General features: G+C 44.2%; 1 protein-coding gene and 1 long non-coding RNA gene across 2 annotated transcripts; both read right to left on the bottom strand.

Moving 5' to 3' along the window:
* Positions 1–1,119: 1,119 nt before the first annotated feature.
* On the bottom strand, positions 1,120–15,802 carry SUCLG1 (succinate-CoA ligase GDP/ADP-forming subunit alpha). The gene is made up of 9 exons (XM_083835004.1): positions 15,624–15,802; positions 9,273–9,376; positions 8,253–8,369; positions 7,474–7,686; positions 7,328–7,385; positions 4,699–4,782; positions 3,831–3,982; positions 3,164–3,352; positions 1,120–2,197 (listed from the first exon to the last, which is right to left on the bottom strand). The coding sequence occupies exons 1-9, from the start codon at positions 15,667–15,669 to the stop codon at positions 2,171–2,173; spliced, it is 990 nt and encodes a 329-aa protein (XP_083691130.1). The 5' UTR covers positions 15,670–15,802; the 3' UTR covers positions 1,120–2,170.
* LOC310899059 lies at positions 12,648–15,244 on the bottom strand. The gene is made up of 2 exons (XR_014583957.1): positions 14,426–15,244; positions 12,648–13,241 (listed from the first exon to the last, which is right to left on the bottom strand). It is a non-coding gene; the product is annotated as an uncharacterized lncRNA (long non-coding RNA).
* Positions 15,803–25,900: the final 10,098 nt, after the last annotated feature.

Raw genomic sequence — 25,900 nt, 5'->3', positions numbered from 1 at the left:
AAAACCTCAATTTTCCATATCAGATTACTTGAAATTATTTATTCACAAGCACACCTGGATGTGAACGGATGTGAACCTATTTTCCAGAGACGCTGTCATTAGCACTGTAAAAGGCTGATGAGATCTTGTCAAGTGTTTTAGATAGCAAGAAAAAACTGCAAAAATTAAGCCTCTCTATGGGACATGGTCAGATTTCTTCTCCACCCTTAGGCGATCCTCCTCTCCAGGCTGGTACAGCCTGCTTCCCGGGGCTTGCACAGAACCAGACAGCTGCTAAGGAGCAGCACTGGATGCCTGCTGTGAACATTAGAACAAGGGGCACATTTTCAATGCTTCCTCAAATTTCAACATACAAGGAGCACTTCCTCAGGGGACAACGGTCACTGGAGTTTATGGCTGTCTTCTAAAATCGCTGGTGCCTCTGAAGTAGCTTTCATTGAGCAATCCCTAGCAGGAAACTTCCTACGCTTCAGTTGTCCTGGAAGGTCATCTACCATAACACTGGTGGCACTGATGAAATTCAGGCAGTAGATGAAGTGTTACCCACCCCAAAAGATGTGGAGAAGCCCACCACTACAATGAACCACCTTGATTAGCAGGTTCCCAAGAGGAAAGGCTGCAGTATCATGACATTCACGGGTGAAGAACTGCCTTCTTACATGGATTGAGACGTTCTAGCACTTGTATTTCTGGAGTTAAAGAGCACTGTTTCGTCTTTTTTTGCTTTAAATTAAATCAGGCACTACGTGAAAACTAAGCTAGTGTTAAATTCCTACCTGTTGTCATAGACTTTACCAAATCATTTACTTCAGCTGTCCAGTGACACAATGTCAGGTTCATTTTAGTAAACCACACCAACGTGAATAACACAGCATCTAGTCTCTGTGTCCTAAGTCCCGTACCATCTGACCAGTGCCTGACCATATATGAAGCACATTAATACACATTCGGTGCAGCAGACATTTGACCTGTCCTTTTACTCCTTCCTTCACGGCGTAGCTCTAGGAACTGTAAATGTCAGCGTCAAGATAAATGCACACTGCTTGCATTAGGAAGCAAAATTGCCCAGGCACTTAAGTGAGAAAACTAAGAACAGTTTTAAACAAATAACAACACGAGTTTTGGTAACAGCACCTTTATGGAACACAAGGTTAGCTTTAGACAAGTGCCAGGTTACATGAATTTTCAGCCCTCTATATAAAGAAAGCAATCTTGGATTTACTCCATCCTGATGAAACTTCTAACACTCGTTTATAGGCACTGTGTTTGGGCTATTTCCAAAGTAAAAAGGGCTTTCCATTACAGTGCTGGGAGTGGTTAACAGGTAAGATAACTTATTACATTCTTTTCCAGAAAATAATAATTCTCATCCATTATCTCCCAGTGTTATTGGGATTTCAGAACACACAAACAATGCAACCCTAGTTCAGGTTAAAGAGGAAAGTAAAGTAGTTTAAGACAAAGAGCAAATCATTTTCATAGTTACACTTTTGAATGTATACATTTGCTTTGGAAATTAGACTCACTTTTGTGAACAAAAATTCCACCTCTGTAAAACAAAAAGAATTCCTCGTCAGTAGAGGGCTACACTGTGCACGGGTCAGCCTTGAAAAGAAAGTCTGGACTTCAGGCATATCCAGCTACGTGGATCAACAAGCAACCCCTTCAGATCCAGCAGCTTTGGTTTAATGGACGGAAACTTTGGCCTATTGTTCAAACGTACTTGCCAGCAACGAACAAGTAAGAATTTTAAAAATAAAGTGTGATACATGATATGAGCAATGTGCTTAAAGTCAGCGCCTTGATCCTTAAAAGCATCTCTATAAGCGACTTTACCTTAAAATGGGCAGTGCTTAAGTTACAAAAGATTCAACCCTTCAAGGCTGATTGGTTTCTTTATGATGGTTGAAGAAACAGTTCTGCTTCAGGAATTCAAAAGATGTATCAGGTTTAGTAGTAGATTTATTAGTTTGCTGTGATTTACAATAAGGTGATCGCGTCTGAACCAAGGAGACATCAAAACAGGTTTAGCCAAGAGGTTTATGGCTTCAAAGTCAAATTCCACAACCAGTGCCAGTCATTTGGGCAACTGAGGATTAGCAGACAAAAGATAAGCAGAGGCCAGGTGCTGCACTGATGGTTCAGAGACGGTGTTCCGAAGTGTCTTCTCTTACAGCAATTTCCTTTTCTCAAACTCCTGCAAATAGCACACAGACATTACATGTAGGGGAAAAAAAAAAAGGGGGTTTACTAATATTATAAATTACTTTCTATTTACTGTACTAAATTGAATTTTAGGAATTAAAAAAATGGAATTAGAAAGTAAATTAAAAAGCGTGTAATGTGTGCAAGTACTCTCCCACCTCACATTAACTCACTGGCTATGAAAAACCAGTAGCTCTAGATTGCGGTCAGTGCACCACACTCAGACTGCAATGCTGTCAAGGCACAGGAAAACAGGCCTGAAAAACACTAATTCTGTATAGAAACTGCACCAGGATCCTTATAGTAAAGGATTCAAGCCAGGAAAGAAATAAAGATTTTTGGTTTAGTACAGGAAAAAAACAACAACAGAAAAAGGGAAGACTCGCACAGCAGCCTGTGAAGGTGCTATTATGCAGTCATCATTGGAAAAAAAGATAACTAGCACAGCTGAATTACGCATTTCCTCTAGCTATGAAACAGTGCCTTTTTTTGGAGATGAATTAAGAAAAATGGCTATAAACCTATTTCATACAGAAGTTTCTCAGCTGTATGCATTCAGCCATAATTCCAAATTAGTACTTAAAAGAGACATGCCTATATGCCAGGGCTTTCCTCCTTCAAAGACTGTACTTTCAAAGAGTGTTTTATTATTTTAAATTAACTTGGGTTCTTTGCTTCCTCAGATAGCATCCGGAAAAGACAATTCAACAAGTTGTTGCAAAAGCAGCTAAGCGTAATCATTTCTATATTTTGCTGTTTATTTTCCTATAAAGTTGTACTATACACACTACTTGTGCAGATCATCTAAGTAATAACTGCAGCTATTTCAGTCACTAGACTTCTGATGTTTAACCAAGCTTAGAGCAACAGAATATTTGGGTGAGAGATGTACTACCATTCCCTCAAAAGTAGACTCCTGCTCTGGATGAGTGCATATACGAGTTTCCAGGTAACGAACCTTGTAGATGGTGCTACCTAGCTGAGCAGGGGACATGCTGACCACAACACCAGCACTCTGAAGAGCTGCTATCTTTTCTTTAGCTCCACCCTTTCCACCAGCAATGATTGCTCCAGCATGACCCATCCGCCTGCCTGGAGGAGCAGTCAGACCAGCAATGAATGACACTACTGGCTTGGCATTTGGACCCTGTGAATAAAGAAAATATACGGAGTTACACGGGGGAGAGCAAGATGAAAAGCAATTCTAGATGGCAGGTTAACAAAAAAAAAAAAGCATCAACTAGGCAGGCAAAGATATCAAAGAGCTAGAAACCTCAGACAACATGGAACCACTAGTCTGAAGATAACTCCTCCTGATTAACTGTGTCAACCAGAAGCGATCATGAACTTTAAGACAGCTCTTTACAGAACCATGTATATTACCAAAAAAATGTTCCCTACAAATATTATTAAAGGACTAAACATCTGAAGCTGACACTGCTCTGCTGTTAGAATTGAAATTGGAAGCTTCAATCATGATAAATCATTCTCTTTAATAAGAGTATAATCGCCGTTTCTCTTTTGTTCTTTTGTCAGTGCAGGTTAGAAACTGTACCAAGCTTTCTTGACATGGCAGAAGATGGTTAACCACCAAGGCATCTGGAAGCAAGTTCTTTAAGACTTACAGAATTATTTTCTTTCAAAAATGCTGCTGCATCTTCTTCAGCATTTCCTCCAATCTCTCCAATCAGTATGATCCCCTCAGTATGAGGATCCTTCAGGAAGACATCAAGGCAGTCAATAAAATTAGTTCCATTGAAGGGATCACCTCCAATCCCTGAAAAAAACATGAAACCACAGAAAGGTAACTCAAGATAACATTACATTTACATTATTAGTTTCAAAGTGAATTTCAGCATGAAGAGTTGTTCCCAAAGGCTCAAAAGATGGACAGCTCTCAGAGTGCCAAGTTCCTGTTACAAATCTGTCTCCTCCACTATTTTACAGAAAGCTTGATATCCTAAGTTAACATCTATGACCTTTCAAACCATAAGCAAAACAGCACACCTTATACAGAGACCCTATACAATATACAACAGGGGCGAGACTCCAGCTCTATAAATTTGCTGTAAGAAAATGTGAGTTAGCCAACTTGCTTAACATACCCAAGCAAATGCCTAAGAAAGCCCTATCCCTTTTTAATACTAAACATTTTAGAACACGTCCTAGTGGGAGGTGTCCCTGACCATGGCAGGGGGGTTGGAACTAGATGATTTATAAGGGTCCCTTCCAAACCAAACCATTCTGTGTTCTTCTGTGTGTTGGCAGTTCTCTGCTCAAAACTGTTTCCTAGGCTGTTATTAATCTGACAAGGAAATGATATCAGAGAAGGGGGATACTCTTCACAGCAGCTAGGGATCTAATTTCTCAGTAAAACAAGAAATGATTCAGCTATTTCTGTGCTTGCAAAAAAATAAATTTAATTTGGAATTGTTCCTGTGAAGAAGAAGCAGATTAGACTAGGTACAGCAAGCTGCTTCTGAGGAAACCTACCAACACAGAAAGACTGCCCCAATCCAACTTGCGTCGTCTGATGAACAGCTTCATAAGTCAGGGTTCCAGATCTTGACACAATACCTTTAGGGAAGAAACGGAGATAAACTTAACACTAATGTAGCTAAGTGCATGACTAGAGGTAGCTGTTCTTGCATTCATGAAAATCACCTTAATAAACTGAATGTGAGATGTCAAGTTTTCCAGTTATCCTTGCCAAAAGATGAAAACTCTATGTAAAATTATATCTGTACAATTTCTTGGTTAGCACTCTTAATACTGAATTGTAAACAGACTAACAGGCTTGCCCAGCAAGCCAGTTGTATTGGGTAAGATAGCACTCCTCACGCTACAGCTTTACCAGGAGACAAAACTGAAAACAAAACAGAATTTCTTGTCCTGTATACAAGTAGCTTATGCGCTGAACTTAAAGCAGGGTTGCAGCTGAACAGTTAACAAAATAATTCAGTATTAATTGTATCTCCAGTATTGCTAGGCACAAGAGATCCTCCAGAATGGAAACGCACTGCATAATTCAAGTTACCACTATTAAGATAGTCATTGCTGCAACTTAACTGCTCTGCGATACACATTTAACATTCACATTCCAGTATTACAAGAGACCACAACCTAGCCAGGCCTAACCAGATTTTCTACAGCAAAGGTTATGTGCTGAATCCTAGATCAGGAGCAAAATCCTTGCATGTTTTTGTTCGTTTTTCAAAGTCAAGATTTTTGTTAACACTCCAAGAGGGAAGTTTTCCAGGAAAAACAGACATTGTCTTCCGTCTATTTCAAGCCATTTAACAAGCAATGTAATTAGTGTATTGCACGAACAGAGGACAAAATGCACCATTAGACTAACAAGCTTAGTTTTATCTACAGTTTATACTGTTGCACAGTGCAGATGTCTACTAGCAAAGAAGTTTTTTTCTCACTACATTTGCAAAAGGCTTCCTGTTTACTATGTTTCAGATTTCATGAAAGAAGCATACAGAGGTCCTAAGACTGTGGCTATTTTTATAGCTTGCATCCCAAGATTATCAAATGGTTCTTGGACGCCTCACAGTAAGAGAAAGCTGGGGAGCATATCACTAAAGGTCATAGTGTTAAATGAAGCTGGGAGGATGGCAAAGTTCACATCTTTACTCCCTGATTCTTGGATCACCATTGAAAATGTTTCTATTAGGCCAACTGCATTTAAAATATTCTTTTGTGCTTGTGGTGCCTTGCATTCAGATTCTCCTGTCTTGTGACGGTAAGATATTTCAAGTAGACACAGAAAATCTTAACAGAACTTTGATTCAGAATGAAGATCGAGGTAACGTCAGCTATCTTTTACAGTCATAGAGCAATGGCTTGATGTAATCTACAAAGGGGATACCCACAGTAGTCTGATTTTTCAATTTCAGGTTTGACATGAGCATTAATGTTTCCTCCAGCACACATTAGGTACTGTTATTCTAAAGAGTTCCTCATGTTTGAAAAACTGTCCTGAGTACACTTAGCTTAAGAGCACTGAACAGCTTTTCCCACAGCAAACACACTTTTCACAAGAAAAAAAAATGATAATGCTGTGAAGGGTACCTCCTCCTCCAGAGGAGGGCCACAACAATGATCCAAGGGCTGGAACGCCTCTCCTGTGGGAACAGGCTGAGGGAGTTGGGGTTGTTCAGCCAGGAGAAGAGAAGGCCCCAGGGAGACCTCACAGCAGGCTGCCAGTGCCTAAAGGGGGCTGCAGGAAAGCTGGGAAGGGACTCTGTGTCAGGGGTGTGGTGACAGGACAAGGGGGAATGGTTTTAAACTAAAAGAGGGTGGGTTTAGATTAGATGTAAGGAAGAAATTCTTTACTGTGAGGGTGGTGAGGCACTGGCACAGGTTACCCAGAGAAGCTGTGGCTGCCCCATCCCTAGAGGTGTTCAAGGCCAGGCTGGATGGGGCTTTGGGCAGCCTTATCTAGTAGGAGGTGTCCCTGCCCATGGCAGGGGGCCGGTACTGGGTGATCTTTAAGGTCCCTTCCAACCCAACCCATTCTGTGATGTTATGATTCTGTGTTCAAGTTAACCTCACCACCCCACTGACAGATAATGGCAGCATATGCTGTTTACAACCTTTCTAAAGCTCTATGTATTAAAATATCAATGCATGTTTTGGAACAATTTTCTTGATTTTTCAAATAATGTAATGCAGGAGCTATAATCCAGTTGTTATTTCTATAGTTTAGGACAAGGAACCACCAGAAATCAGGACATGACACTTGCATGCAACAGGGTGTGCAACTACCTTATGATTATGAACAAGTCACCGCCCCTCTCACCTCAACTTCCCTGTCTGAGAAGTGGCTGTGTCTGCCAATTCCACTCACCATGGTATAACTGCCTAACTTGTCATGTTATGAACTTCTTGGTAATCTCTTCATTTTGTGGTGATACTGAGCTCACGCTAGGCGTAGGATCCCAGTCATAGAAGCATTAAGGTTGGAAAAGAAGTCCTCAGAAGCCAAGCTGTTGGAGGGATTAGTATTTGGGAGCCCACTCAAACCCCAAGGTAAATGGACATACACTCAAATTAAGAATAGTAGTGTACCAAACTTTACTTTTAGATAATGCATAGATATTCAAAAACTCACCAATTCTTCCCTTCTTGTGAATGTGACCAGGCATGATACCGATTTTACATTCTCCAGGCTAAAGAAAGAGTGGGAGAAGTGAGATGGAACATTTAAACCATCACTAAGAACGGTCCAGCTTTGGAGCAAATCCAGAATTCACTTACATTGATGACACCAGGACAATTCGGGCCCACGAGTCGAGTCTTACCCTGCCGAACCAGTCTGTGTTTAACCCGAACCATGTCCTGCTGGGGAATACCTTCAGTAATGCAAACAACTAAGGCCATTTCTGCATCGATTGCTTCATTGATCGCAGCAGCAGCAAATGGAGGAGGTACATATATAACAGTGGCAGAAGCACCAGTTTGTTCTTTGGCCTACGAGGAGGATAAAAAAAAAAAGGTATCAAACATTTAGTGGGCCCAAAGAGAACTTCTGACAACTAGTCATTTAAAATATGTCCACTCCAAATATAAATCAAGTAAATAGATATATACTGATTTACTATAATCAACGCAAGTGTTAAATTCACTGAAGACAGACACACAGAGCGTAACCTGAGACCTAAGTACTGGCTGAAAAGGATCTCCCCGACAAACAACGCCACAAACACCCTTTGATAATAGTTGCTACGATTTCATCATATGCACCAGAATCAATCAGAAACTAGTTACGGGCATAAAACATAAACATATTATAAAGAAAGTTAAAAAGTCATTTGCGTTACTGAGCATCTGGACTCTGAACTTCCCAATGGAAGGCAAACTCATGCTTGACCACAGTGAAAGCCACTTTTAGAAGGCATCTATTTCATTGCTTCCACAGTGACATCCATGGTTCAAATATTTTGTCTCTTCAGTATGAGGAATGCAATAAGGAGGCCTTCAGCAGCATTAGCTCTTGTATTAAGCCACCTGGTCCTCCAGTCATCGCTGCAAATTACCTCCTTCACAGAATTAAACACAGGCAGACCCAGATGAGTTTTTCCACCTTTCCCTGGAGAAATTCCTCCCACTAGATTGGTGCCATAGTCCAATGCCTGCTGGCTGTGAAAGGTGCCCTATGAGAGAGAGAGAATGAGTAAAGTTAAAATGCATACAATAACAAAGTAAATGTAGCAAAAAAAGGTTTTGATGACATTTGTAATTCTGAAAGCAATTCATTGCACTTAAATTTACAATGAGAAGAGGAGATTTCACAGGAGGAGATACAGCCAGCCGTTTTGAAGAACATACCAACATGTTTTATAAGGATTCAAAATATGCCATGCTTTTTGCTTTTAAATTGGAGCACTGTGGTTGCACACTCAAGAATGGTTTGTTCTGTGTTGCTAATACACCAGCAGACATAGCAACCACATTTTATCTTCCACATCAATTATGGCAGATGACAAATACATTAATCAAACAGAAGAAATTAGCATTCTTGTCCATGACTAGCTGACAGACTTAGCAAAAGCAGTCTTCTTCCCTTGCAAATGTGTAAGAGTCAATGTGAAAAAAAATTAAGTATCCTGAAATTAAAACTTTTTTTTTTCATAGCCATTGATATTCAAAGGCTTTTGTGAAAGAGGCACTTTGAGAACTGTAAGGTTTTTGTAGTTTTTTGCAAGTCTCCCTTTACAAAGGAACCCTTTCAGTTATGTACAGCTTAAGGCTTAAGACCAAAGCCAACCACAAAAATCAAGTCATCATGGAGACGACAAAAAAAAAAAAAGTGTTTTAAGTTTTAAGCTTGTACAGTAGTGGGAAAAAAAATCTAGTTTATCGAATTTCAGAAAAAGGGTATTTGGACAGAAGAATGGGAAACCACAGAGCTGAAAGGATCTTCTTGATCACAAAGTCCTGTTTCCTAACAACACAGACAAGGCCAGCACATCATCTCTTTTATATGTTACTATGTTTTGCGGCCAATTAACTTTCTGCACTGAAAGGGTGACAGAAGAAACAGTTCATATACATACCTGTTTGCCTGTAAAACCCTGACAGATAACCTTTGTATTTTTGTTAATATACAGATTTTTCCTCGATGCCGAGTAGGAGCAGTGTCGTACTCCATTCTGGTGCACTAGAGGAAGAAAGCAAGGAGAGAGCAAACCATTAATCAACTGCCTCGTTATGCTCTAAGTTAAAAAATGTCCTATCAAGTCAGCGCATGTATATTTACGCTTACAAGAAAAGATGAGTTGATCCTGTAGCTCCTGTTTTTAAAAGTAGCCCTGAAAGTCGCAAGCATTTATGAACTTTTATTCTAAGATAGGAAACAGCTGTAGTTCACGCTCTCGTTGTGGCTGCTCGGTTTGCCGGGAATCAGAGGTTGGGTACTGAACATCCGAGCTCCAGACAAGACACATCACAAACATCTTAACCACTGCTTTCATTTGTGAACGACCACGTCTCTGTCTCCTAACAACTTCTACAAAGAGGCAAAGCAGAACTAAGATCCTGATATCCCAGAGGCTCTACACCTTGTGCAAACACAGCACAGCCCCTGCAGACACCGAGAGATCTCGACACGGCCACAGGACCCCCAGGCCTAACTCCAAGCACGGCACACAGCAAGAGATCTTTCCCCAGCAGATGCTGAGCCACGGGAGCTTGTACATCGCAGCTTTCAATGCACTTGGGCTCTTGAAGAAATACGGCTCTCTGGATACTCCACTGAAACGGTTTTCAATTTAGTTCTCACAACTCTGGTCTTGTAAACATTGCTCGCACACAGAAGTAACACAACTGTAGAAAAATGGCACAGTGAATGCTGGTTTCAAGAAGAAAAGGAGAATGACTGCCACTCTGCTGAAGGGAAAAATGGGGCATTATCAAATGATTAAAAAAGAAAAGCGTAGAAGGGCCCAATGCAAGAAAGCCTGAGACAACCGGTAAGGAGGAAAAAGAGGTCTTGTGGCACAAAAAGGATGCACTCACTACCACGAGCTTTCACAAAGGCCAGGGTTTTGAGAGGATCAGAACTGATTCACTTCTTGCAAGCATTTTCGATAAAGACCGCATTTTGTGCCTATAGTGAGGGTGGAAGAGTGCAATCCTCATACAAACACTGACACTAGTATGGTACTACACACATCATGAGCTAATTTAAAACTCTTCCACTTTGGATTTACAGAAATAAAAACTGAAGTCAAAATAAAAACACAGAGATTTTGAATTGGGCTCCCCGGATTGTTCCACATACCTGCTCAGGCACGCCTGATCCAGAGGGAGTTGAGTTGTTTTTATTTTAGTGTTTGTTTCTCACAAAGGAAGCAAAAACTACTAAGATGGAAAATAAAATAAAAAAAAGTATTCTTCAATATAAACTGTTGATGCACAGAATTTGAGATGACTGTTAGCAGGACACACTCAGTGATTTTAGTATTTAAAAAAAGCAAACAGTCATTTCTTTCTCCATACCATGAAAGCAATTCTACAGCCCCAGCTCAGCTGCCCATTCCGTACCTATTTTAAGCTATTTATAACCTTTCACAAAAAGGTTTTCAAAAGCTTAAGTTTGTCGATTCTCAGTTTTCAGAAGACTATACAGACATACATTTCAGGGATAAGAATCTTTAGTGCCTTTTATACACTATCAAGTACCCGAAAAAAAGATATTTATTCCCATGCACTGATAACTGAAAAACAGCTTAAATGCCAAGCTTTTTCTGGATTTACTCTTAAAAACTGTATATGCTTCATACATGAGTGAAGAGCCTTCATTCAGAAAAAAAAATACAGCTGGTTCAGAAGAAGCTGGCCAGAGCAGAGCAGTTGGCTGTCTCCAGAGAGAGGCAGCTTAGCCTGGCACGTGTCTGGGGAGCAATATATTTTGGAAGAAATTTAAAAAAAAAAAAATCACCTTGCACTTTCTGGGCTGGCTTTGGTTGAGATTTTATTTATTTTTGTAACTGGCACAATACAGCTCTGTATTTCTCTCCATGGCCTCATCTGAAGCAGAAAGGTTTGGCCCTGGCTACCAGCACAGTCGGACCTGCAGAGAAATCGGTGGAGACGAGGTTTGGCTATATATATGGGGCACTAGCAGCAAGCCCTGAGTGCAAACAGCTGGCAATTTAAACAGCTAATGGCAATTTAAATAGCTAAGACAGATATAAGATGAGAAGGAAACAGGTGGAATATTGAAATGGCACGCCTAAGTTCACAGCAGGTAAGGCAGAAATAGAATCAAAGGCTCAGTTTCCAGCTAGGACCTTCATTCACGAGCGGCTCCCAACTCCTGCAGGCAATTGCTTTGGTGCCTGAGTGTAAATGTATGTGCCTTCAAGAAGGCAGGACAAGAAACGATTTGCTCTTCTGCTTACAAAGCTTCAGCAATGAGCCAGGAAAAGCCAAACTCCTTGCGGATGCTATTTTAATGCGCAGCTCTCGCTTACAGGCCAAGTTACAAAGGTGCAGGCTCCACGCGAAGCCATAAAGCACAAGGACAAGTCTTAACAGTTGCAGATCTTATCGAAAGCACGGTGGAAACGCTGCATTTTGTCAAATCAGAGGCCCAACATTAACAAAACCGTGTTCAGCCAAGGCCTGTAATGCACTCACTGCAGCTCAAGTAGCGGGACAACCTGGTTACCTTCACTTCTTGAAAGAAACCTCACAGCAGCAATTCACGTCTTACAACTAAAAAGCCTTTCTAGAAAAACATGCTCCTACTTAGCATTGAGTGCAAACATCAATTTACATGCTTAAAGGAAAATTAACCCATTTGCAAGATATTTTAAGTTACACATCAAATGTAAATACTGTTTTTTGCAGCATTTCAGGCCCTCTTGCAGCAGTATCTCCAAGTCCAGCCCTTACTTAAAATGGCACAACCCAAGCCACCTTCGCCCAGATGAGAGCCAGCTGACCGTGCAGGTACTAAATCTCTTCCTCAACTTTACAGAGTTGAAGATTTGTTATTTTCAGGACCTCCCACAAGACTCCCTAAAGCTACAGGCAGGAGTCCAAGTCAAAGTGCTTCCTTCTTGCCCACGTTTATTGTGGAGGAAAAAATGTCTGGAAGCTGAGGTAGCACCTGAAGGTGCTCACAAAATGAGCACAATATAAAAACAAGGTAAAGGAGGGCCCTGAGCAGACTCCTACACTGGCAGGAGACGGACAGGTAATAAATGAAATTGTCCCTCTATTGCTCCTTGAAATACCCCGAGGGCCTGGAGACGAAGGAGGATATTCCTTTTCCTATTACCATTACGGAAGGGAGGAAGAAAGCCTTAAAAAATGCATGGGCTCCAACACAAACAGGGAAAATGAACTTCAGTGCAGGGAAAGTCAGGGAGGGAGTCAAGTACAAAGAGTGCAAGGCAAAATACTATATAAGTTTGTTGCTCTTTTTTTTTTTAATACACACACACTTTACTTTCCATCAGTTCCGAACCTTCAGCTTGTTTGTGAGAAATCCTTCCAATATTTCACACGCTGTTTAATTTGCCTCTTTACGAGCGTCTCCTTTCTCCTCCCTCTGCCTACAAACGCGTGGCCTGGAGAGCACAGAGCAGCAACAGCTCTGGGGAGTTTCTTACATTACAGGACAGACACTACAAATAAAGAAGTTTAGCAAAGGCCAAAGTACCACAGCAAATTTTAGAGTTCGCTGACTCAAAGTTTGATATTACAAGAAGATTTGACACCGTTCCTCATCACAGTCCTTCCTTCAGTTGTGATGATCATGATCAGGTTGTACGTGCACATTCACACACGCGGTTGTATTCTGGACAATCCTTTCTCAAACCTGTCTAAATTCATCCTGAAAGGTATCGGCTGCAATACTAGAAGATGATCCTCAGTGACAAAGAAGTTTTCATGCTGTTGAGGGATTGCCAAAATATCTTACTCCTGGTCTTAAAGAGGATTATGAGCTCAGGGAAGGATTTCCAGCTATTGGTACCCAGCCTCTCTTCTCTCACCCTTCCCTTGCCAAATTCCTGTTAATTATGGAAAAGAAAAAAAAAAACAATCCACAAACATGGCATAGGGGTTGAGGAATTAAGCAAATTAACCAGTCTATAAAGGAGAGATGCAATGACTATGCTACAACGACCACGTTACACAAAAGCAAGCTGACAGACAAGTGACAATTAGAAAAATTTTATTTCTTTCAACACCTCTCTCTTCCCTAAGCAAAAATCCCCGCTTAGTGCCACGAACATCACTGGATACAGTCACAGGAAACACGATGGCATCTGAAAGAAAAGCTTTCTTCTCCCTAGCTTATGAAGTTGAAACTGCAAGCCCTCGAGGAAACAGGCACACTCTGCTACGCACAGATCAAGTTCTTCTAAGACAACGAACTTTTTCCCGTGTACACGGCACTAAAAAAGCGTGCAGCTAGCAAGCTTGCACAAAAGCAACAAACAAATCCTTCAGTGTGCGTCGTTATTTCTGCAGCACTTCTTTGCCAGGATTATTCACAAAATTTACTTTGATTATTTAATCTAAGAGCTCTCCAAAGCCTTCCAACTCGCCCAGAACATTCAAAAATCCCGACTCTCCAGTGATAATCAAGATAAGCTTAAGTCTTGGTCCATAAGCGAGCAGCGCTTTGAGATGACCTTTGAGCAAGCCCTCACCACTCATTAACATATTGCATGGCTTGTTTTCACATTGTTTTCACAAATTCCTGAACTGAAACAGTGATACACACCCTGCGGGCTTGCTTCAGCAGTGTACCAACAAGAACTGATACTCTTTTGCAACAGAAAACACTAGAAAGTCACTATTTTAAATTGCCACTAAGAGATGTTAATTATTTGTTACTGAGACTGTTGTATGAACAAAGTCCAAACTTAATAAATTAAAAGACTGCCCAAACCTTAAGAGTATCAAACCAAAAACTGTTTCAAATGAAGAAGTGTTCCTTCTTACAGGACTTTCTTAAAAGTGTTTATAAACTGTTGCAAGCAGAAAGCTTCCTGAATTACTGAGTCCACCTCCTTCCCCTAACCCCCAAAAAGCATCTTAAGCACTCTTCCCTAATCTCTTACTGCTACTTGTAAAGGGAAGAAAGTGGTTTTTTGAAGACATAAAACTGCACCCAAGATTAGCTTTGCTGGGGGCATAAATTAATCTAAGCTGGAGGTGCTTCGTTCTCATCTCCACCAGAACCAACCGGCATCAGACTCACGGGAGCCAGCTCAAAGAGCTGCCTGGCAGAGTCAGCCCCATGGGAAGGGGTATGGGAAAGGGTCCAGGAAGGAGTACTCGTGCTCATACAGCTTGCTACTTGTGCTCATGGGGGACAGGAGGTAGGAAGGGGTGCCTGGGGAACGATGGGTGCACCACAGGAACAATTTGGACCAGCTTAAAACGTCGTAGGATCACGTCATGAGTCCCTGACCGGCACGTTACCACAAGAAGCATAACGTTTTGCTTGCACGGAGATCCAGTGAAATCTGTTAAGTTTAACTTTGCCCGCTCGCTGTCAGATCCATGATTAGCACACCATTTCCTCAGCTAAGATTCCACGAAACACCTCTTGTGCCTAGGCATACCCATACCAATTCCTGTAGCGAATGCAGCATTAGCTGCACAAAATAAGCACAAAGAAAGAAAAACACTTTATTTAGTTTATTGTGATCTTCTCTACGACCCCTATAAAAGCTTTCAAGCTGAAGCGTTAGCTGCACATTGCTCGTGTTCTCTGTGCTTAAAGGCTAACGTTGTTATTCTTGACAACACAGACAACTTTATAGGGTCGTGCTTCAGTCTCAGGACAATTTAGGGACCTCAAGAGGCCTCTAGCCTGAAGAATCACTCAAAGCGACCAGACCCAACCCCACCACCACCTTCCTTGGGGAGCTCTGTGCATTTCCAGGGATGCAACAGAGAAAAAAAAAAGCTGCTGGGCTCCCCACCCAGCGTCTGACACCCCCCAACAGGAGGACACCCTTCATCCTCAGGACCCCCTGTCACCCCCAAAGGCCCCCCCAAAGCCCCCCAAAACCACCCCAACCCCCTTCCCTGGCAGCCACCCATACTGCTGCCCCCCCCCCCCCCAAACATGGGGCAGCCTCCCCCAGCTCCCCACCCGACGAGCCCCAGGCCCTTTAGGGCTGCACCCCGGGGGGACACCGAGCCCCACGCTGCCCCTCCCCAGCCCTCCCCCTCCACAAGCGGAGGACGCTGAAGGGCTGGAAGCAGAGCCCGGGCCTCCCCCCACCCCCCACCCCCTCAGCGCATCCCCGCGGCCTAGCCCGGGGGGGGGGGGGGGGAGCAGGCCGCGGCGGCCGAGAGCGGTTGCCAAGAACCGGGAGGGCCCCGGAGCGCCGGAGGAGAGGGTTGGGGGGTCCCGGGGGAGCGCTACTCACGGCGGAGGAAGCGGCCGAGGAGCCGGGCGGCGCGGCAGTGAGCCATCGTCCCCTCGCAAGGACACCCGGCCCGCAGGCCCCGCTCGCCGCCTCAGCACCGCCCGCCCCGGCAGCGCGCGGGGGGTTGTGGGGGTTGTAGTCCGTCAGGCTCCCGGGGCAGAGCGGCGCCGAGATACTCGTTCCGTGCTAAATTTTAGCTCCTAATTTGTGTTAAATTCCTTCAGAAAATGAGTTCTGGTGGGCCTGCAGGTGGCCCGGTACACTGCTAGGTCAGCAGTGGGGGTGAACGGCACGCTGCCTACACAGGGATTACTTGTTTGTCTTGGCTATAGCCACGAGTGCAAAAATAAGTAACATTTTCAGGGAAATGCTTCAGTAAACAACATAAGACACATACATCTTCGTTGGTAAATCTAATAAAATGCTCCTCTCTACATAACAGACCCCGTCTGTTACTAATTTTCAGGGCAACATGTGTAGGAATGTGGCACAGCCCACGTCCCGACCGCACCAAGCAAACTTTCAGTAAATTATACAATCACAGAAGGATTTGGCTTGGAAGGAACCCTAAAGCACAGCCAGTCCAACCCCCCACCATAGGCAGGGACACCTCCCAGCAGCCCAGGCTGCCCCCAGCCCCATCCAGCCTGGCCTTGAGCACCTCCAGCGATGGGGCATCCCCAGCTCCTCTGGGCAGCCTGTTCAGTGCCTCGCCACTAAAAACTGTACCTTCAGGAGAGAGAGACAAGTTGATCTAGAATTACACACAGCAAAAATGAGCGAGACTGGAGAGCAGACAAGCACACAGAACAAGAAAAAAAAGAAAAACAACTATTTCTAAGCCATCCCCCTGGGCTTGCTGAGGCAGGCCACAGACAGGCCTGTTCTAAGGGTCAAAGGAGAGGCCCTGGCCTGTCAACAGGGGGATCTGAAGTTTTAAACCCAAATAAGTTATACAGCGGGTTATTCTTTCTCTCTTTTATGCTGAGCTATGTAGCATCAGAAGTCTGTCTATTGGATACCAATTTAAAATAACTCAGGCATGAAGTGAAAAATGTGGCCACTGCAACTTTTGTATAGTTTTAGTGGGACTGTAGAAGGTGAAGGGTATTGTGGGTTTGTTTTGTTTTGTTTTCCAAACCTGAGTAGCATAAACATCTCTTTAGTCAAAACCTGAATGTATGTAGCGTCTTTTGAATATTAATATTCATGTATAATCAAAAAGTCATTACCACTCTAACAGTAAAGTTTCAGGGTACTGAATCGAGCTGTACAATATAGAATTGGCCAGAAGCTCTTGGAAGTGGGTTTGTTCCCGTCAGAGCACACTCTGTCCCACTAATATTAATTTAGCTAATTTAATCAACTACATAGAAAGAAACCATTCAGCCCAGGGAGAAACAATACAGCAATTAGCAACACTCGGGTGGCAATGACTGGGGCTCCCTTACACAGTTCAGGACAGACTGAGTTTTAGCTCAGAGGGGGTAGCCAAAGGATTAAAAACAACTGTGGGATTTAATCTACAAACAATGCTTTTCAGGCATTGCAGAAAGATCAAATGTCAAGTAGAGGTGGGGTCTCTCCCTAATGCATTTTGAAGTGAGAAACTTCATTGTAAGAGCAACACGGAACTTGGAGTTCAACCTTATGAAAATCACGCACATAGGGACTGAATCCTAGAAAACATTTTTCTTGCTCTTTTACTCAGAGTTGCAAGTTGACTTTGTTTGAAAGCACTTCTTCGTGATACTAAACACAGGGTGTTCTGCCTAGTATCCATCTGCAGAGGACCAGACCTTCGGATCGCAAAAAAAAATAATATAAAAATAAAAAAAAAGAGGATCATGTTAATGTTTACCCATGTGGGAGCTCGTATCCTAAGATAAAACCACAGTGTCTGCTAACCTTTTCCCATTCCTAGATCTTTAGATGAAAAGGAGTTTCACTGCGTGAACAAATTCAACTGTTTTTGGTGCTCCCTTAAAACTTATTGTTAAAAAGGCTTTCATTGCTTCCTTTACATCGTGGCTGGGCAGCTGAGGGCCCTGGCTATGGTGCTAGCGGTCTGCACACTTCCTCTGAACCATCACAGCAATCACTCAATCTCTCACAGCCTTGATTTCTTCTCTTTAAGAAAAGATAATATTAATGCTTTGTTTGCTTGCATCAGCAGCTAAAAATGTCCAATGCAAATAAAACACCAACCCCATAAATATCTGGATTTACCAGCACCAAGAGCAGCAAAAAACACATATGTTTTTTTTTCAGGGTGCCTTGTTTACACCCCAGGCCCTAGACATGATGTTATTCCACACAATGAACACAGACTGTGCTCCGGGCTCTGGCACCTAGATCTAACAGTCACCTGCACCAAACCCCTGTGTCTCTTTTCTCCATGAAGCCTTGATGGATACAGCAACTGCCTGCCAGGCTTAGCCTTCTCCATCCCCACAGGTGACTCACCCCTTAATACACAAAGCAGTCTCTTTCCCATATGCTCATTTCCATGCATGGATCTATGTATCTCCTTTTCTGGGTTTCAGGAGACATCTAAACTGCTTGTGGGCTGGCATCTAGTGCAGCTTGAGCTGCCCTGCAGCACCCCATCCAGCTTCTTCCTGCCTCTCCAGAAACACCTGGGTTTCCTTTCAGTCCTGTATCAATTAGCCAGTCCTCTACAGATGTCACAGCAACCTTAGGGCATCCCACATGGCACCAGACACCTATATTTAGGCACCTAATGCGAGCCTTTGCTGCCAGAACAGTATGCAGCTAAGGAGGAAATTCAGGTCCTGTGTGGCAGGTGAGTACGTGCGTGCTGTCCCAGGTCTCGTTGTGCCAAAGAAGACCTCGCTGGTGCCGTCAGCACAGGCGAGACAGCAGTTCATGAGATGTCTATAAGCATCTGCTTCAAGGAGAGGGCTGAACTGTGCTCTTGGTGCCCTTGCAGAGCTGGAAGGTCTCTGCTGGCAGTGACAAGAGCTCAGAAACCCACCCACATGGAGGCAGCGTGCGGTAGACGGGTCAGCTGGAGGTGCGTGAAGCTGAATCCCACCCAAAGCATTTTGATCCCGGCAAGATATGCTGCTAAGTCAGGGAGGCAGGGACCAGCAAGCAGGCCTTCTTTGCACTGCTCCAGTAGTTCCTCCTCCCATCTTTCCCTGTAACAGCGATTAGTGTGGATGCATTTCAGACTGTCAACCTCTCACCACTTCCCAGAAAAGAATCGCAAAACCAGAACAAGCTTCTCGTACCCCAGGATTTTCCACATTCGCTACAGCATAAATTCCTGGGATATAAATGCCCGGACTGCCAGCACTTACCTCTGAGATAAAAGGTCTGTTTGGGGCTCTGTTCAAGGCTGCACCAATGTTTTGGTGCCAGCAAGAAACCTGCTCCATCACTGTCCTCCCAGCTGCTCTACGACTGCAGCCCCTTACACCACAAGCTTTGTGGTGACGTTAACCCCAGGCACAAATCCTTTGGGATGACGGCAGGGGTCACACACTCTATCCGTATGTTAAACTCAGATATATCAAAAAAAGTTGTACACAGCCTAGCAGCCATACCAACAATACAGTCAGTAGAGCCAGAAAATGGCCTTTATGGGCAAATATTTCATGGCATAAAATATACCATTGGCTTCCTACTCAGAATCAGCTTTGTCTGCAAGTGCTGGTCGGGTCTAAAAGGTTCCCGCTCCGCTCTGCTCTTCCCATCACGCAGCTCCTTGTGCCACAGACTTGCCATTAGCCCTGTGATCAGCACTTTGACAAAAGCAGGTTCTAGCAGGAAGGGTTTAGCAAGAAGGCCACCCTTTGAGCCTTTATTTTGGGAATTGCTAAACTAGGGACAAGCTGTTTTAGCAATCTCCGTCTGGTTTAACCCTTACTCACATCGATGGTGACACCAGACTGACACACCTTGCACCAGCTGATGTTTGGTCACTGGCTCTCATTCCTAACTCTCCAAAATAGCCCCACTGCTTGAAATCCTCATGCACCTTGTCAGATTTAGCAGCAGCATCACCTCCTATCGCTGGAAGTTAAGAATGTGCAAAGAAATGGGTCGTTCCTCTCATCTTCCTTGGACTGAGGGACCAAAGCATGAAGACCAGCCCTGGCCTTGCCTGTACCCAGCCTCCAGCAACTAGGGTTGCTGTCCTAAAACACGTTCACCTGTGGATTATTTTTACTGTAATTTACAGGCTGCAAGTAAAAAAAAATAAAGTCAACATCTCTGCCCTGGGAGAGTCACCAGGTCTACTGCTCTCCTTCTCTATTTGCGAAAAGCACAGAGAAAATCAGAGGTGAGGATTCCTCTGCAAGGATTAGCCACGCTTGTGCTTTAAGCCACTGAATCTTTATCCCTGCAGCCTGTAATGCTGCAGTAACAGAGCTATGGCTGAGAGCATCTGCTAAGGAATTCGGTAGAAATGGACTTACTGGGACTTCTGCTATGACTCCAGATAGCAGAGAAAAAACCATCGAGGGTTTATGGCAAGGAGGGAGAGGCAGGTGTTGCTGGTGTTGTCTCACTTACTAAATTTCTCTGCAATTCACATATTGCTTTGAAAATTTTGTATTTAGTTCTCTGCTCCTAAAACATCACCCAAACTTCTGTAGTGTTGCTACTGTTATGATTATTTTAAGATTTCTTATTTTTTTTTAGTAGTACCAAATGAAAATTCACCTGCACACCAGCGCCATCCCCTTCTTCCCTAAGCAGTGCCACAGCTTGGTGTTTCTGAAGAGCCTGGTGTTCCTGTCCTGCTTCACAAACAGGGCTCAGATTTCACCTTGGCACCAACTGGGATCACAACGTGGACATCAGAAGGGGGAAGTCCCCAAGGACAGGACACCCAGCCGGTCCCTGCAGCCTGCCAGCCCCGGACTGACCGTTTCAGGTTTGCACTTCAGGAAGGCAGATGCGGCTGAAGATCTTTGGTCATCAGCTATTTTTCCTCTAAACATTTTTTCCCCTTTGCTCTCTGATTTGAAGTCTTACTCTGTCCCGTATCAGGGGCTTATCAGAGCTTGCTCATTCACTAAATTTTACCAGAGATGCTCCAGCAACTCCAGCTCTTAGGAAAACCTTGACATTTGATGGGCTTTTGTGGCAGCTCACTGGGCTGCAGTCGGAGCAGCCATATGCGTCCCTCTGCCTTCCTCCTGCCAGAAATGGGCCAGCCAAGCACAACAGTTTATTAAAATCACAGGTATTGAGCCCAGAGCTGCCCCGCAGTGCTGGGAAATGTTCACTTGCACCAGCCAGGGAGCCAGCTCTTCCACACCCCCTGGTCATGAGGAATGGAGCGGATCTGAAAGATGGGATGGGTTCACAAAAGAAAAACAGCACTTCGGGGCAAATTCTGTTCTCCACGATCCTGCATGCAGTTCTCCTGGTGCTGGAGCAGGATACAGGATGTGGAGCCTCTGCCATCCAAGAAGAAGAAGGAGCAAATTGGACACAGGTCCCTTGAAGCAGAAAAAGGAAGAGCTCTTTCCCCTCTGCTTCCAATAAAAAGGAGTAAACTTTTTCTGCTCCTTGTCACCTAGAACTTGCTCTGGATTTGATCAAAATGGCTACACAGCAAGTAGGAAAACCATACTACTAGATGGTTTGGCATTTATTTTGAATGGTTTGGCATTTATTTTGACTTGCTCCCATCTACACACAGGCTTTTTCGTGGCAATCCCCAACCAGCAATAGTATAACGTGGGCTGCAGAATCGAGGACCTCTAAGAGTTTGAAATCTCCATGGGTCAAGCCCTTTCTTAACACAGGTATGCTCGTACACTCACACAATCATTGATTTGTACAAATCCATGGGGAAATCGCTAGGACAACCTCTGGAGGATGACTTTGGCTGGGCTGTGGGGTCCTCAGGCAGGAACTGGGAGCTTTGAGCAGCCCCAGCTGATAAACCTTTCCCTCGAGCAGTCTTATGGGGCTATTCCTGTAGTTTGAAGGACCTACGCCTTCCTCCCAGGGGACACATTTTCAGCATGAAAGCACAAAGCAAAGCTCAGCTGAAACTCCTGTTTTATTCTGAATATACATTGAAGCCTTAAGAAGTGCTGGGCTGCCAAACTATACCTTCTTACTATCCTTTTCTGGATGTGATCAGATCATTTGCAATAGTAAGACAAGTCACCTGCACTGCCTGGAAATCCCAGTGTTGGCTAGAGCAATGTCATAAATGCATCTGTTGAACTTTTTCATACTAAAATTGCTTTTCTTGTCAGGCTTTGTAAGGTTGATACAGAGTAGAAGTTCTGTACTTTTTTTTTTTTAATTATTTTCTGGAGGCTTAACAACCCCAGAATAAAACATAAATTAAGATTTATCCCATGGAAGAATTTGTCTTTCACCTAAATAAAAAAGTATTTTGTGCAAGTTGGAGGGTTTTTGTGCTGAAGTCATCTTTCTACTTCCAAAATACAACTAACAAAACTGACAATTTTAAAAGTGCTTCTTTGTAAAGTGAAGATTTTTCTCTGAGGTTTTTCTTTCGCTCCGATCTTGCTGCCTCAGCAATGTGCGGAGTTCTGCAGGACCAAGTTAATGTTCCACCGAAACTCTTTGCTTAAGGATCGGTCCTTGAAAATGAATGTTTAGGAAACGTGTGTAAACTAAATGCCGAGTCTGATCTTCATTTCGTATCCTTACAGCTGAATGCAGAGCACCAGTAGGGAAGTTACTCCCATGGCAGCACTTCAGACCTTGTGGCCTCCTGAGAGTCCTCTGGCTCCATATCCTTAAAAGCTGCAGTCAGTTCTCCACCTGTTACACCAAACACACTCAAAATCAGCATTCATTAAATGTGTCTGTTCTTCCATACTTAACATTGTTTAATATATATTTCTGTATACATTCCTCAAGTTGCCTCGGAGTGGTGAAAACCCACAGAATGACACTCACATCTCTCCTTTACAGCAGTGTCTCCCAGTTTCATCTTCTGGGAAACCTTTCAAAACCAGCTGCAGCAGCGAAAAGCAGTGGGTGGCTGAAGAGACCTACTCCTCCATGGAAAGTGCAGTCTCTGCTTCAAATTATTTTCATTTTTCCTGTAGCTCCATCACAGAGGAAAATTACAGGTTGGTCATGAAGGCATGGTGGTCATATATACGTATGGTCATATTTACAGTGAGCATTTTTGTCTGTGCTGAAATAGCCACGAGTACCACTAGATGTCACAGCTGCTTCGCTGTTTGACCTTCTCCCAGGGCTGCTCTGAGCAGCCTTCACTGGAGAAGGGCTGCTACAGCCTGAAGAGCAAAAGCGAGGACTGTGCCGCTGAGCTGAACCACGCTTCTGTCCCCAGGCTCCAGCTGAAAGATGCTTCAGGGATGCTTTTTCTTTAGCAAATGTTTCATGCCCTTCTGAAGTCCTCTGGCTGGACTGGGGAGGAAGAAGAAGCCCGCAGGTTGTTTGGGCTGAAGGAAACCATCAGAGCTGCAGGACCTCCCCGGTCATTGGAAGCAGCAGCAGAAAATCGGGGTGGAGTAGGGGCTGCCTTCTTCCTCTGTGCTACTAATTTCAGTGTTGGAAGAAAGAAGCTTCCCTACACCTTCTCTAGAGTTAACAAATGGCATTTGCCCTGGTGCTGTGGTTATCAATGCCTGCTGGATGGATCTCAGGAATGCCTGCTTCCTCCTGCTGAAATAGTTAAGGAATAACAAAAATATCAACCAAACGCAATTAGGTCAAAGTCGGGGCATTTTCTCTCAAAGGGAGCTAATTCAAGTGCCAAACAGCTACAGAGATTGGCTGCATCTCCGCTCTATTTGTGGCAGAGAGGCAAATAATTGCAGTGCGAAGGAGCGAGCGCTGTTTCTTCGGGCCACATGAAGGTCAGGGGAAGAATATTCTTCCTCCCTTCTCAGGGCAGTCTCATTTCTGTCTCCTCTCGTGTCACCCGTAGGAACCTCTTCATTTAGCTCTGAGGTTACCAGAAAGGATACACCTTTTCTGGAGGGAGGTTCAAACTAATTATCTCCCACGAGCCTTCCGAGGATTTGTCTTCCTCTTCTAAAGACACGGCAGTTAGTGCAGCAGCCTGTGTCATCATTATGCACATGGAAGTAATAACAAAGCTGAAGATAATTAATTCATTTATTCACTCTGGCATGACCGGTAATTGCTGCTGTGGATTTCTTTTTCACTCCAATGACAACACTTATGCTACAAACAAAACCAGAACTGAATTCCTGTGAACTTGCTATTAAAACATTCCCTTAATGCGCTTCTTACGAGAAATTTTAAGAGAAGTCAAGTGCAAATCAGGAAGTAGCTAAAAACAATTTCCAAATGGAGTCAATTTTCCTACCTTCTGTTGCTGTGTATTATTTTTTTTAACCTTGCCCCAAACATCTTGGGTGTAAGTCTCCTGTATTGCAGGAGGCTGGTACCAGGCTGCTGCTATTGCAGGACCCATCACCCGTGGAAAACTCACCTGGCATGACTGAAAATGGGGTCCCTGTCTCCTGGAGCAGAGCAGCATCTGGCAGGACATGATTTTCCACAAAAGCAGCCTCTAAATTTGAGCTTTGAAACTCAAGTCAGTGTTCATCCCTCCTTGGTGCTAAGAAATAACATTTCCATCAGCTTTTGCTGAAGGCTTCCCATTTGCTCCCACACAATTGCAGCAATACAAATATCAATTCCTTAATTCATCTGCAGTTACAGGACCACCTAACTTCTACGCAGTACAAACCTTTGACACCTGTATCAAGGAAGCCTCAGTTTCTTGCTTTTTGCCCCAAAAGGTTAGATGAGTTTTCTGGATTCAGGACTTGGCATGGTGCCACAGGCTTTGTGGGCTTCAAGGGAACTGCTCTTTTCTTCCCATGGAAATCCATAGCCAGAGGATTGGCATCATAATCTACAACAAAAGATTGCAGTAAGGTTCCCCATTTACACATGAAAGCAAGGCCATGGCAAAACTGATAGAGAAAACATTGAATCAACAGTGATCCCTCCTCTCCAGCCCCATCCTACAAGCAGTGCTGTCTCTGCCATGGATTTTGCTCTCACAGTCAGCGGTGTTCGAGATAAAGATGATGGAGAACATCCCTGCCAATGTAAAGTCCCCTCCTGCTGCAGTGCCGCTCTTCTGTTCAGCAGATCCCCTTCGCTGAGGGATGCTTAAAAAAGAAGGAGGGAGAAATCAGTGGTGGGAAGGTGCGCTGGGAAAAAGCTCTGAGCACCTTTCAGCAGCGCAGGTGTACCAGTTCCATTCAAATGCCATTCAAAGGAATATCTAAAACCAGACTACAAAGCACACATTTAAATGTGAGTGTAAATCCAGCTCTGAGCGTGCAGATAAAGCAGAAAGGCTGCCTCCCTCCCCAGGTGCCAGATCCGAGAGCGCAGCACAAGGAGTCTTTAAAGAGGTGGCTGCAAGAAGCCAAGAGTTTTTCCCCAAAACACCCACAGGATTTGATAATTTGGGGTTCATTTCAGCCATCTTTTATTTTCCCTAAAAAGAAACAAACTCATTTTCCCCGACGAGCTTGCGCTGGCTTCTTATGGCAATGGGAATTCGGCCCAGGAGGAAGCTGCCGTGGCCATGCTCACGTGTGGGTTCTCTCCTAAAAGGTGATGCCTCAGGACTGTAGGTTGCCCAGAGAGGTTGTGGGGACTCCTTGGGGGTCTCCAGGAGCTGCCTGGACATGGGGCTGGGCCCCCTGCTCGGGGTGGCCCTGCTGGGGCAGGGCTCGGAGCAGAAGGACCCAGAGGCCCCTGCCAGCCTCGGCCGTTGGGCCGGGCTCTGTGATTCTGGGGCCTGCCCTTCCGACACGAGCCGCAGGTGAGGTTTTGTGGCTAGACACAAGGAACGGCTCATATCAACGAGCACTGATGTGCTAAATCCACGTAGCTCGCAACCTGCTCAGCCCAGAGCAAGATCAAACAAAACGCTGCCCCACAAAATGATCTTTCACTGCATCCCCAGCCTTTCATGGCCTCAAACTTCCATCATTTCCACAGCATCCGATCTCCTTTCTCACCAAACTCCGACCTGAGCCTCGCATCCCTTCCCCGTGCCGCTGCACGTATCGCTTCACAGCAGCCAGCTGCTTCTTATTGTCTTCATTGTAGACATTTAACATTTGAGTGCTATTTCTCATTCTCTTTCTGCACAGGGCAGGGAAGCTCCCACCTGCCCGCAGGAATAACGTGCCACCATTTCATTCCCAGCCCGTGTGATGATGTCCCACAAGCCAGATGCGCATGGCTCACACCTGCACAGCCCCACACCACCCTCCGGC

The sequence above is a fragment of the Anser anser genome, assembly GCF_964211835.1.
Source record: "Anser anser genome assembly, chromosome: 4".
Lineage (NCBI taxonomy): Eukaryota > Metazoa > Chordata > Aves > Anseriformes > Anatidae > Anser > Anser anser.
The sequence above is the reverse complement of the archived record's forward strand: the minus strand, read 5'-3'. Positions and strand labels throughout refer to the sequence as shown.